Source organism: Silene latifolia, chromosome Y (assembly GCF_048544455.1).
Source record: "Silene latifolia isolate original U9 population chromosome Y, ASM4854445v1, whole genome shotgun sequence".
NCBI classification, from domain to species: domain Eukaryota; kingdom Viridiplantae; phylum Streptophyta; class Magnoliopsida; order Caryophyllales; family Caryophyllaceae; genus Silene; species Silene latifolia.
In genome coordinates this window covers 157,559,076-157,573,976 of record NC_133538.1, presented here as the reverse complement: position 1 = coordinate 157,573,976, position 14,901 = coordinate 157,559,076, and the positions used below count along the sequence as shown (strand labels likewise).

Here is a 14,901-nt window from a genome sequence, read left to right as displayed (position 1 = left end):
CAAACAATTATAATCGACTTTCTCCAATAAATCGTCTTCTATGGCAATTATTGCTAATCCGGTAAGCCTCTCTTGCAACATTGTAGACCTCATGTAAGATTTCAACAACTTTAACTTGGAAAAACTTCTTTCTGAGATGATGCATGCAATTACGGGAATAGTCAACAATATTCGATACGCAATAAATGCATTAGGAAAATACGATTTACGTTTCAAAAATTTCAAAATATCAATAGCTTCCATCTCTTCTTCACTAGGCAATATATCTTTAAGCAACTTTAACTCCATGTACAATTCATTCCCATCAATATCACATTGTTCACCACTTGTAAGTGCTACTTGAAGATCGTCACAACAAGACTTTAATTCAAAGATTGTCTAATGTGTGCAACTTACTAGAAGAGAACAAAAAGCCAAAAACATTTTGAAATTCTTCATATTGCTCAAATCTTTTTCTAAGAGAACCAATAGCTTGATCAACAACAAATAAGAAATAGTTCACTCTAAAAGATTCTTCACTAGTTTGAGAAACTACTTGGATGTGTCATTTTGATTCTCGTCAAATTGTTTTTTCCTTCTAATAACACGTTTCTTTGGAAATACGGGATCAACGTTTAATTCAAGTGCAATTTCCCTAGCAATATTAACGGCGTCATTAAATCCAGATTCCCTATAATCTTCAAAAAATAAAACTAACTTCTTAATATCATCAATTTCCACATCAAGAATCATATTCTTTGATTGCAACTGTTTACTAACAAAATTAATTCTATACAATATTTCATACCAAATAACAAGTGCTACTAAAAACTCAAAGTCACCAAGTTCATTCATGGCCAAGGATTTAGCTTCACTTCTAATTTTACTATCATTATCAGTTTCTCCTACTTGAAGCAAAGCATCACATACCTCTGCGATTTGAAACCTGATTGCTTTAACACTATCGACACGACTTTCCCAACGAGTAGATGAAAATTGCTTTATTGTATATTTTGTTGCATTATTTTTCAATATCTCCCATATTTTATTAGAATTTGCAAAAATAGTATATATTCGTTGTATTACTCCAAAAAAGTCTTTAGCTTTACCACAACTATTTGCCATATCACACAATGTTAAATTAAGACTATGAGAAGCACAAGGAGTAAAGAATGCTCGAGGATTCACATCTAAAAGTCTTTTTTGTACCCCCTGATTTTTGCCTTTCATATTTGATCCATTATCATAACTTTGTCCTCTTACATCATTCACATCAAGATCAAGAGATTTTAATTCATTTAATAAAACATCAAAAAGTCCTTGTCCGGTTGTATCATTTACACTCAAAAATCCTAAAAATGATTCCTTAATACAGACACAACTTGAAGACACATCAACATATCTCAAAATCAATGACATTTGATCTTGGTGACTAACATCGGGAGTGCAATCTAGTATCACTGAAAAATATTTTGCTTCTTTCACACTTTTAATAATTTCAGATTTAATAGCGGATGCAACAAGAAGAATTAACTCATTTTGAATGTTATGACCAAGATAATGACTATGAATAGTGTCATTGGTTATACGATGCACATGCTCCTGAATTATAGGGTCAAACCTCGCTAACATTTCAATTAATCCTAAAAAATTTCCATTGCTCTTTTGATATAACTTCCCATTACTACCACGAAAAGCCAAGTTATGCGTTGCTAAATACACCACGACAAATATTATTCTTTCTAACACTTTTTTCCAATGTTCTTTCTCTTTATTTAATGCACTATTCGTCTTTTTATCAATTGTTTGACTCTTTTCAATTCGTTCACGCAAATCATACCAAGCAGTCATATTAACGATGTGTTCAATCCCCATTTCATGTTGTTTAAGTCTAACACAAATATGAGACCAATCTGAAAGACCATCATTAGCTAATTGACTTTTAGGATTGGCTTTTCTAAATATTTTACAACAAAAACAAAATACTTTATCAAGCTCTTTTGAATAGAAAAGCCAATCTCTATCGCACCTTTCTCCATTTGGTAAAACTCTTGTATAACATGTTGATTTAAATCTTCTCCCCGATTGGCCTTTCCGACCTTTTTCAATAGTTAAATCTCTCTTAGGACCGCTTTTGGCTAAAATTTTAATCATATCGGAATTAAGCGAATCCCAATTTCTTGGGTCAAACATATCAAAAGTATTATTCATATGACTACCATTTTCGACATCAATTTTTTCTCCTCCTACGTCAAAACCCTCATTATTCTCAACACTATCATTTTCATTCATATCTAAATTATCATCATTATTATTATCCTCATCGTCAATTTTATCATCGTTATTCTTTATAGGCATGTCAAAATCAATAAAAACGGGATTATCACACATTACAGCAGTTTCAGTCGCAACAACACCTTCATTATCAGTAATATTTTCACTATTAGAAGTAGACCCTTTCGTGAAAAATTTATCGAGTGCACCTTTTTGAGACTGAACTAACTCTTCTATTCGCTTCTTTTTCTTCCGTTTTTCGGATCCAGAATCAAACTTTCTTATTCTAGGTAACATGAAATTAAAAATAGAGATAAGTAAAGAAACGAAACAACCTTATTGCTGCTTTGATGCCGTATTCCAAAACTATAGTCGGCCGTCGGCGTACTCACGACTATACTCCGATCTACTATTCTCCGACTGCTCCCTGCAAATACATTATCATTGAATATTTGAAATTTTGAATTCATTAAAATTATAATTAAAATCAGTAGAATTCATAAAGAATATAATGTTAAGACGAAATATTACCTATTTCGATTTCCTTGAAACTCAACTCTAAACCGAGATTTTGCACCGATTGAAAGTGACAAAGTGACAAAGTTTTGATACTAATACCTTTAATTGAAAACTTTGAATGATTTGGGATGAATTGATTTGAGATAATCATATTTAAAGATTAGGAAAAAAAGAAAAGAAACGTTATAATTTAACTTGGGGAAGGAATTAATTTGGGAAAGGCAATAATTTAATTTGGGGAAGGAGGATTGATGAGTTTGATTTAGCGTTGAATGTGGCGTGGGATTTGGAGTAGTTTCTGATTTGGGTGCTCCGTGTTTCTGATTTAGTTTTACCCTTTTTTTTTTTTTTTTTTCTCAATTAACATATGGGTTTGCCAAGTTTGGGCCCCAAAAATTTGAGGCCCAGTGCAAATGCACATAGAGCACCCACTAATAGACGGGCCTGAATAAACTAGTTCTAATCCCGTGCAAAAATTGCACGGGGTTACTTATTAAACAATTGTTATTATTAAATTATGAATGAAGAAAATGTAGAAATATTGAATTTCAAATATACAAAATTATAAGTAAGAATATCAATCGACAATATTGTATATAGTAAAGACAATAACATTAATACAGTCGTTATTACATGAGATGGTTTTACACGGTGAGACGATTTCGTTGTATATAAAAACAACTTACTTATTAGTATTAGACAGTGGCGGACCCATGGGTGCGCACCCTTAGTTGTGGGATTATTTTTTTTTTATATATAAAAGCAGTGAAAATCAAGTACCTATATTATTTCCGCCTATTATGTATCATTAATGACAAGTCGCTCAGTTGGTAGTGCAACTGTTACTTGGGCGTGCGGTTGCGTGTTCAATCCCTCTCAGCCTCCATTCCCCCTCCCTTTGACAACAAGTTTCCTTTGTTTTTTTTCCGAGGAAATTCGATTTCTTTTTTAATTTGGTGTAAATCCTCAATCTTCAAACTCTAACTTCTAATTCCCTCTATCCATTTTTTTAAAATTAATTTAGATTGTTAGTTTCAAATTCTCCTTTATTGATTTGTATTATGAAATTTTTTTAACTTTTGTTTTGATTGTTTGTGAATTTTCATTGTGAATTATGTATTATATAATATATAATATTACGTTTCATTTTTTAGATTAATAAAAGTAGAAAAATACAATAACTTAAAAGTTTTATTTTTAATCCATAAAAAAACACGCATAAAAACCCTCAATAGGTAGTACTCACAAGCTAGAGATAAAAAATACACCATTTTCATTAATTTAAAAAACTCAATAGTTTAAAAGAAGATTTTTAACTTTTAGGATGATTTCAAATCCTTATCATTGGTAAAAAAAAATTTGGCAAGATGTTTACTATGTAATGACAATGATGCAGTTGAATCATTTTTTTATGTTGTCCGAAATTTTTCGTTTTTTCAAGTGTGCACTCCCATTCTTAAACTCCTGGGTCCGCCACTGGTATTAGATAAATAGTTTATTTGTAGAAATAAACCGTCTCATAGGGTGATCCGTCTTACCCTATAATTCGTGTCAATCTAAATAGGCTTAATAACAAACTGTTGGCTCAAAATCTAAATATGATTAAAATAGGCTTAAACAACCTCAAACTAACCCATTAAAATCACACTACATATCGCCAAAGCCCCCACCTTCACCTAATAGTAGTAAATCAGTAATGTTAACCTAACATACTTCACACGCCTCTTTCTCCCTCGCTCTCTCTCATCAAACACACCGTCACCAGTCACCGTCATTATATCACTCCCTCAAACTCATTCTCTCACTTCTATCTCAACTTTATCTCTCGTAAATCTCATGGATTCATAGTCCCTATAATTTCTCTCTATAATCCTCATTCTTTAAACAATATATCATCTCCTTACTCGATAATGTTTACCTAATTGTCAATCTCTCTCACTATCAGCTATGTTGGTTTCATTTTTTGTTCATATTTCTGTGATTTTTTTCTATTCAATTTCTCATAGATCTGATGGTTATTTTTATAAAAGTTGATTTTTTATTTTTTATAAATTATAAAATTATTAGTGAATATCATAGATCTAATGAGTATTGTTTTTTTAAATAAAATTATTCAATATAAGTAAGTATGTGTTTTTAAATAATATTCATTTTGCTTTATTTCGTTGCCTATATTATGTTTAAATTATTTTTTTCATTTATTTAAAACTTATTTTCGTTAATTTTAAAAAATCCCATATTTTGAATGTAATCTTCCCCTTTTTTGAAGTTTCTTTATTTTATTTTTTTGACAAAACAATAAAGTATTTCTAAGAACGGAAATCAAATCTATTAAATTTAAATGACTTGGATATTTTCTGAAGAATATTTATCAATTAAATTCCTAAATCTTATTTTTTATATAAGTTGTTTATGGTTTAATGGCATATTTTTCCTATACTGAGTTACAGGATTTTTAAAGAGAATATTTTGAAATAAATTGTTAAATTTAATTTTCGGATTTTTTTGAAGATTTTAAAACAATTTTTTCAAAAAAACATAAGTAATTTTTAGATGTTAAATATTTGTTATCACTTTCTTGAGATCATTTAAAAGAATTAGATTATATTAATTCAAATTAGATTAGCTTAGATTATACGGAGTATTAATACATTGATTTTATTATAAAAATAACGTGCAAAATAAACTCAAAATCGTTTTCTTTGGAGTAATTTTTCAGATTTGAATTGGGTGGAGGAGATGAGAGGAGAGAGGGTAATTAAATGGTGTATAGAACATGGTGGGTCCTATATTGGCCAAATTTTTAAAAAAATTCAGCCAATGAGAAGCCTTGAAAGAACCTAGCTTTTAGAGCATCTCCAATGGTTGGGAAAAAGGACTTACTTGCAATTTTTAGAAATTGTAAGCTAGTAGCTCAACCATTAGAGTTGTCCACATTGATTAGCTTTGCTCAAATAATTTCAAGCTAGTACCTCCATGAAGCTACTTGCTTGAATGGACCCACAAGAAAAATATATCCAATAGAAAAAAAGTTGTTTCATTTATAAAATTTTTATTTTTTATTTAGAAATTAAAAATTAAATAAATTAATAGAAAAGTGTGTTAGTTAAGTCTCATCAAGCTAATACTAAATTAGCTTCACCATTGGAGTAACTTGTAGCTTGAAATTGTTGTTGCTCAAAAAAATGATGTGGCAAAGGTAAGCTAGTACCATTGTGGATGCTCTTATACTAAGTAGATTTTTCACTATTATCAATTCTTTAATTATTAGCTTTTTTTTTATCAAGTTATAATTATATGAATGTATTGTGATTTCTGAATAATTTTTGTGCGTCTGATATTGATACTAAACTACCAGATTATATTGTTATTGAAGACTACTGTTCCGGGTGTAATTTCGGAGCAGTGTTTGTTACCACGTAAGCTTGTAGAATGATGACTTTGCTTGACTCTTCCTTTCGGCCTCTCCTGAAACAATGAACAAACTGAGGGCTCGGCTTGGTACCGAGCGAACTCACTCCGACGCTCAAGTCAGTAAACTTAAAGAGATTAAGTTGTGTGTTACTTGACAAAGTATATTGTAGAGAGATAAGGGAGTTTATACCAGATTTATAGTGAGTATTAGGGTGAATTGTGGATTATTCCATCGTTTTCTCAATGAGGATTGAGGAGTATTTATAGACTTTCACCTTTTGTCACGTAGTGGCCAAGTGGCAGAGCAGGTGGAAAGACTGTCTACCCTCGGCCGAGGAACCCATGGCGGGCCGGCTGGCCTGGTTGACTCCATGCCGAGGGGACTTGGATGTGAGTACGCGGATATGTCTCCCGGCTGGCTAGTTGCTTAGCCGAGACCCAAGTGACAGGCCGACAGGCTTCGTCGATTAGGCTTTCTGATACGTTGACTTGCTGTGGATATCTTTGACCTTGCTCAATATGTTGACTCGGTCAGCGGGTGCAGAATATGCCCCATCAATTTGCCCCCAGCGTAGTCTATGCCGTGGTATGGACCTTCGATGAGTGTTGAGCGTATTATGCGCAAGTTGAATTTCTTCCCCGGCTTCTTCTTCCTCGGCTTGGTTCTGTTCAGGCCGTACCATACCCCCCCTCCACATGGATGTGTAACGGACATCCTATGTGGAAAAGAAAGTGGCGCTGGCCGAGACCAAGGTTGAGAGTGCCGTTTGTGCTTTTGATTGCCTCCGGCCGGTGCTGTCTTTGCTTTGTTGATTAACTGGCCGTTAGCAACTAATACCAAGGAGCGTGTTGAAGAAGATTTGTAACTGTATGTCGATTGACATTCCACAGCTGCATACTTGACGCGTGGCTTGGTATTGATTGGTCGACGTTTCATGGGCTTTGCCCTGATTGGTCCATTTCATGGGCTTTGCTCTATAAATAGAGCAGTGTGCCCCTTAATTTTCCGCACAAATTTCATTTTCTCAAAAAATTTCTTCTCTCTAGCTTTCTTCGAAGAAACTTCTCTCTAGTCTTCAAAGCGTTACTCGGCGTAACACTTTTCCAAAGTAAACAAACAAATTTTTCAACTTTTATTTGTTAAGTATTTGTTGTCATGTCTTCTGCGATCTTGGACCAGAAGATTACTGCGCCGGGGGCGAACCGTCGCATCCTGATGAGCATGAGCCACTTGCCGTTACCCCGCTAAGGTTCGGGGGCCCCAGGTCTCCTTCTCCTGAAATTGATGAGAGATATTTGGAGGGTATTGATGATGACGATGATGAGGCGACCCCTTCTGCCGTAGAGAGGCCGCTTGTTTCGTGGCACGGTGATGCTCTTTCGATCGCCCTGACCGTGCTCGGACGAACAAGTTCGCCGATTGTTCGGTTCGAACTTTTTGAACACCATTACTCCTTCGGCAGGGGGTATAGAATTGTTATCCCTGAGGAGGGTCGGGCCGTCTGTTGCCCTCCGCGGTTGTATCGGCGTATACATCGGACACACGGAGTATGGGCTCCGGTTTCCTCTGAATGAATACGTTGCTGCCATTATTAAAGCCATGAATGTCGCCGTGGCCCAACTGCATCCGTTGGCCATCAGGCAATTGTTGGTTTTGTATGGTTGTGTCTTTTCAAAGAGGAGGCCCCAACGGTGAACCTCTTTCGCCGGCTTCACCACCTTCGACAGAATGTCCTAGGTGGCATGGGGTGGTATAGCATACAGACTGAGCCGGGTTATATCACCGTCTCTAAGCTGACTTCTTGCAAGGACTGGAAGGGGCGGTGGGTATACGTTGAGGTTCCGGAGGACTATCACGCCCGGTCCTTCCAGGACGCGTCAATTTGCGGTGCGAGAATCAAGGGGAGCATGATGAATCGTCTCCGGAATAAGCTTAAGATGGACGCCGCAGGGTCTATCTTAATGAGGACGAAAAATGGGCAATGAAGTTGTTTGAGGCTGAGAAGGATGGGACGCCGAAGGGATGGATGCCCCCGACGCAGATCGTTCTTCAGGATGAGCTGCTCTGCCACGTCGGCCTCATACCGGCCCTCGAACAAGATGAGTGGGGTCGGTGTGAGGCCCATCTTTGTTTTTTATGTTTCTATTTTTGAACTTTGGTTTATTTCTTTTACTTAACTCCTGTTTCGTTTCTTTCGCACCGACGGCCCGATTTGGCCAGGCACTGCCTGTCTCCGTCCTCGAGAGGTTGGGACTTGACGAGAACGGGAGAGTTGTTGAGCTGCATCCTAAGGCCGGACCACGTGATCGCAGACCGGCTCCTCACGAACTTATCGAGCGATTGAAGGCATTGGATGACGGCGGCAGGCGCGGATTGCCCGAACGTCGCGCCGGAGATCAAAGACAACGTCTGCGGCGGCAACGGCGTCAACCCCAGCTCAATCTTGACCCCCGTGGTCCAAAAGGAGCGGTGGTGGTGGTCGTCGATGTTGAAGAGGAGGTCACCGTTGCGGAGGGTCCTCCTCTTACAAATAAGAGAAAAAGAGAGCGTCTTTGCCTGCTTTGCATTGTTACTAAGGCCTAGTAAAGAAAAGGGGCCTCCAACCAAGAAGGCCAAGGTGGTACGGATCTAACCTATGGCTCAGATTTAGCTGGTTCATTAGGCATTCCTGATGACAGACTTTCTGACATGTCAATGAATGTTGACATGGATGCTCTGTCTGAATTTTTTGTAGATCAACCGCTGCCGGCTGTCCCTCTCACTGAACGGCAATTGGAGAAGCGGCCTGTGCAGACGGGCAATCAAAATGTCACCTAACAAGTGGTATCAGAGCATAAGGATGTTGCATGCATAATCGGTTATTGTTTTTCCGAGTTAAAAGGTTAACATATAAAACTAAAAATTTGTGATTTATAAGTATAAGCCAAGAAATCACCATGCATGTTATATATTCTGGTCCTAAAATGTTTTTAGGTCATTTTTATGATTTATGAAAATTTATTGCTCATTTTAATGATTTTTGGTCATTTTATTACATTTTTATGACTAAAATGGGAATTAAAATGCTAAAAATAGTTAAACTAAGTTTCTGACCATGGAAATTTTATATAACCTCACATGCATATTTTACAAGTTGTGTGAAAAAAGTCGAGTTAATTTGATTAATATTGCATGATTTATGATTTTTATGAGATAAAAATGGATTAAAAGAGGTAAAATGGTTAAAAATAGTTAAATCACGAATTAAGCCATGATATTTTAATATGATGTCACATGCATAATTTACAGAGAGTATGTAAATTTTTAGATTTAATGATCTTACTTTGCATGATTTATGGATTTTTAGAGTAAAAATGGCATAAATAGTGACTATTTTGGCAAAATTAGCTAAAACGTATTGCATAGCTTGAGAAAATTATTTTAAGTTGCATTAAATATCCCACTAATCAGAGATAAAGTTGTAAAAATTATTGGATTAATTTTCGGATACTTTATGTATTTTATGAGATAAAACCGATAAAATGCAACTATATTTTCTCAAAATTAATTCGAAAATTTTAACCATGATTTTTGACATTATGAGTGTCATGGAATTATTCCAGAATGTTCAAAAATTTAAAATTCAAATTTTGAAATTTTTGTAATTTAATTTGGATTTATTTCATATAAATAATGATTTTAAGGTAAAAAATGAGCATAAAATTAAATCAAGTTGAATTATTGTCAAAAATTGAGTGATGACTAATTTTTGAGTCCTAAAATGTGTTAGGATAATTAACTTGAGCTTAGATGTGATTTAAGTGTTAATTAGTGATTTTAAAAGGTTATTTTCACGCATTTCCATAAAACCGAGTTATAAGTACGACATAAGTTAAATAGGGCGATTTGGTATATCATTTGGCATGATAGGTACATATTAAAATGCTGCATATTTCAATTGTTGAATATCTTTTATTTATATAATTTTGAATTATGTAGTTTTATCTTAGTATAGCCTTAGATTTAATCGATATTACCCGTAATGAAAGGGAATATTGATTCGGTTGTAATTTAATGTGATCTCGTAACACTTTTATTTTTATTTCATTAGTTTTTCCATTTTACAAATGTATAATAGGAATAGCTTTGTATTTTTATTATTATTTATAATTATGGAGCATCTTCAAAGACGGCGCCATTCGGAAAGGTGATCCGACGAAGACGGTATCTTGAGAAGCGTGCCAATTGAAGATTCAAGGGACCAAAGGAGTTGGTTTCTGAATATGTAATAGATTATTGATTTTATATTTTAGGAAGGCCATACTAGGAATTTTATTTATTGCTTTGCATTTCTTTTAATATGTTGCATGCATTGCCAAATCGCCACAACAACACATGCATATCATATCGAGTCATCGACCGTGTCAATTATAATTATCGTAGTTCACCGCTTTAGTTCACTTAAAACGTGATAGATAATAAATTGACAAGACCTCTCACATATAATAATTGAGAAATAGCCTTACTAAAAAGTAGAAACCCATGAAGTACCAATTTCACAAGGGAGTTAATCCGGCTTCACCGTAATACAAACCTTGTTACGTTGGGAAAGTGGGGTAGTAAAAAGTTATTACATCGAAATTTGGATTGTGCTCAACGGAAGTATTGTTGACCGTAGTCGCAAGTGTTCCGGGCTAAAGATGAAAATTAGAGTAATTTTTATCGACCGAGAGTTCTAAAAGTAGAATCGATTAAAGAGTTAATCCACCGAGTTATATTAATAAGGGATGAATCGGCTCACCGTGCCCGAGTTGATATGAATTTGGATCTCGGAATCATTTATGTAGTTGGGTGGAGGTCACTATATAAATGCAATACTTGTAGTTAAATTTACAAGTATTATTAAAACGATAGATGATAATTAATTCCTTCATTTCCTATTTTGTAGTCAAATTTGTTTTATCAATCGCAATGGCAACTCTAATCACGTCCGCATCCACTAGTTCCGCCACACTTACTAATGTGTCATGGCTCCGATCCTTCATGGATCAATGTATGTTAGAAAAGAATGGGTCCAATTTCGCCGATTAGGACGCGCAACTTCGCTTGGCCGCGCAAGGTGACGACAAGCTTCGTTACCTTACCGAGGCATCTCCCACCGAAATTACTACTAGGTCCACCCCCGCCGTAGGCAAACCTATGAGGTTTACCAAAGGGAGTCGGCCGCCATCAAAAATGTGTTGATCTTTGCTATGGAGGCCGAACTCCAACGAAGTGCTATAAAGATTAGCACCGCTCATGAGATCTAAATGAAGCTTGTGAACATGTTTTCACGAGCTCTTAGAGTCATTCAATATGAGGCGGCTTCCGCATTCTTTGATCTTAACATCAAAGAGGGCCAAAAGGTGAGCCCTCATGTGCTCAAGTTGATGGAGCATGTTGAGACCTTGAAAATGCATAAGGTTGAAATTCCTAATGAACTCGTAATTGATCGAATTCTCCATTCCCTCAGCAAAATCAAAGCATATGTTCAATTCCGGTTGAATTTTAATATGCAAGATAAGAAAGTTTCCCTTGATTAGTTGCACAAAATACTTGTGCAAGCCGAAAGGGATATGGTGCTAAGTGTTAGCACCACCAAAGATGTGCTCAATGTCAATAATAAGAGCAAAGGAACTTTCAAGAAGAGCGGGAAAAAAGAAAAGAAGCGAACTCCTAACAGGAACATATCTAAGACTTATGAAGCAAGCTCCTCCAAGCCCAAGTACAGTGCCCCCTCCGGGTACATGTGCCACTATTGTTGTGATGTTGGACATTGGAAAAGAAATTGTTCCAAATACCTTGGTGACATCAAAGCTGGAAAGGTTATTCCAGTAGGTATATAACTATTCCTATCTTTTATGTTTCAATCTCAATTAGTATGTGATACAAGTTGTGATGATTACCCTTTTTATTGTAAATAGGCCCCCCTCCTAGCAAGGACAAAGGCAGGGAGAAGGAAGCCTAGAGGAACATGAGGGAAGCTAGAGTAGCCGACCATGGTGATGGATCAATGGAAGCTTGGCTTTTATTTGCTTTGTCTTTAATTTTATGATGTATTTCATGTTTTAGAACTATTTTGATTTCCATGTGTAACTTGGAAATTGGTTTGTATCCTTTAAACACGGGTTGTATTTTGGATATTGGTGATTTGGTTTTCAACCCAAATCACTTGTTTTATTATGTTATTTGTTCTAAAATCATCATCATAAATTACTTGCGTAGAGAAACATTAGATAAACAACTCAAATTGATCAAATAGACGATTATGATGATGGGATCATTATATGTCCATAAGCTATGAATCTGATTATCCTTATGTCTTTGTTACTTAAAGTAACAACTTACTTATATAAGATCAATTAAAGTTGTAATGAGTTTCTGAACTCATCAAGTAGGGAATTTACGATACCATATGGACACATTATTCTAAACGGATGGTCAACCTTGAGATACCTAGAATAGAAAGTCTATTAAAGCAGATTACATGGATCAGACTGTCATATAATATTATCAAGCTGCCATGTTAGGATGGCCTTTTGAAAGCTAATACATTATCTTGGATAACTCCTAATACTCCGTTAAGTATACATGTTTGTAACTCACAAAGCTATCTCTCAAGAAGATAGATGTATTTTTGAGAGATAGAGTGGGAGTAGAATGTATCGTCACAAACATCTCTTATAGTTGAAACGTTACTTTGTGAAAGTAATAGAATTATAGAGTGGGAGTTGGAATTGAACTATTATCTATGAAGATAATATGAGAGCATTGTTCAGTGGGAGTCTATCGCACATGTCTTTGTGTTTAGTGTTTAAAAATATTACTTTGTGAAAGTGATAGTATCATGACCTTATTACATACGAGCCGAAGAATTACAATCCGAAAATTGTTGCTCATGAGAAGATTTACTTTAAAGTGGGGGCCTCTTTAAAGGTAAATAGAGCTTTAGAGTACACAAATGCATAAGATTTACTTGAAGATGTTGATCAAGATAAATTGTGTTAGGAATTGCCGCATTTCATTTTAATGAAGAATGGCAAATATAATTCGCTTTTCTAAAATGGGAATTTAGAGAAGGAAGTATTTGAAACACAAAATCTTAGATGAAGGTCTAAGAATTCTAATATTATGTGTAGCTTTCTTAAGTGATCTTAGAATGATCTTAAGCAAGCATTAAAGGATTATACTTTTCGTTCATGTGATTATAGTGAATTGTTTCATTCACATGATTGAAGAATCATGATATACATGAAGTTAAATGGGAGCTAGAATTGTTTCTCTATGTCTTATATGTTGATAACATATTACATATTGAGAATTATGTACCAATGTTCTCTTCTGGCAAGAGTAATTGGGACACTTGGAATGGGATGCAAAGTATTCTAGATTTTGAATCTATGTGAGAGAATATTGGCATAGAGTTGAGAATCTTATGAGGATAAGATATTTCACATCTGTTGTACAACAACAAAGTTGAATGGCTTATTCATGATGATGAAAGTGGAATTACTATGATGGAATCATAGTTGTTCACTGAACCCATTAAGTTGTTGATTACATGAAATCGATTGTTAATGTTTCCGCCATTAGAACGATTATGTATGCCAACAGACGCACGTGCTGTGATGTACCATTTGCTAGGTACATTATGAGTCAATAATAAGTTAATTCATAAGATGGGCTTGTGAAAGCCTTAAAGTACAATTGATGACTTGTACACATGTTTGGATGATAAACTAAGTTAGGTGTTGAAGGGTTGCACAAACTTTAGTTTCCAAGCTTAAAAGGATTTGATGAAATCCTAAGCTAATGTTATTGACGAAGGAGTAAGAAACTAAGAAAAGTGTTTTAGTTTCACGCATTGCAAATTCTACACAAGGGATTCTAAGTAAATAGTGATTAAATGGTCAACGTAGGGGTTAAGGGTGAATCCCTCTACAAATGACTTTATCACAAGTTATGCGATAATAGTGGGAGCTTCTTTCAAGTTAAAGAGGTCAGGTCTAGTATGAAGTCTAGACATATAATTAGCGAAATTCATGTCATTAGAGATAACATTGAATGGAAGGAAATAACAATTAATAAAGTTGGAATATATGGATATCGAGTATATCCACTTGCCAAGCTTGTATTGCATTTTAACTAGTGTTATAATACACTAAAGATTATAAAATATGAAGTAGTAATAGTGTATTGACTGTTCATATGTGATAATCACATTTATCGTTTGAGTTTTATTAAACTCACCCGCTACCTTGTCGTATCCGAATGGGTTGTAGAGACAAATTGAACCCCATTAAAGTGAACTGGATTGACATGGTATTCATCCCTAGTTACTTATATGAGGTGACGTCTCGAAGTGACTAGAGTGTGATGCGATTGATGGCAAGTTCAAGTGCCATAGAGTCATATGGGATGACTAGTCGATCACATAGGCAGACTGTATGGGACAATCGTCGGCGATGACCGCTTATAGAGTTCGGTAATTTATAAAGTCCGGGTCGTGGCAAACAGCTACTATAGTATTCTTATGAGTCAATTCTTTTGACTAGAGACTATTCGCCCAAGTTGGCACAACTTCTGATTAGCTTTGATTTATACTCTACGATTTCGTAAATGAGGTCAAACTGGGTATATTTTGGGTTATGATGGATGTGGTGAACGAAGGGAATAGGGCGATAGGAATTGTCCAC

General features: G+C 35.3%; 1 protein-coding gene across 1 annotated transcript; it reads right to left on the bottom strand.

Annotated features, from left to right (window-relative positions):
- Positions 1 to 531: 531 nt before the first annotated feature.
- LOC141629250 (uncharacterized) lies at positions 532 to 2,550 on the bottom strand. Its single transcript, XM_074442278.1, has one exon. The coding sequence runs from the start codon at positions 2,548 to 2,550 to the stop codon at positions 532 to 534; it is 2,019 nt and encodes a 672-aa protein (XP_074298379.1).
- Between the last annotated feature and the right edge of the window lie 12,351 nt (positions 2,551 to 14,901).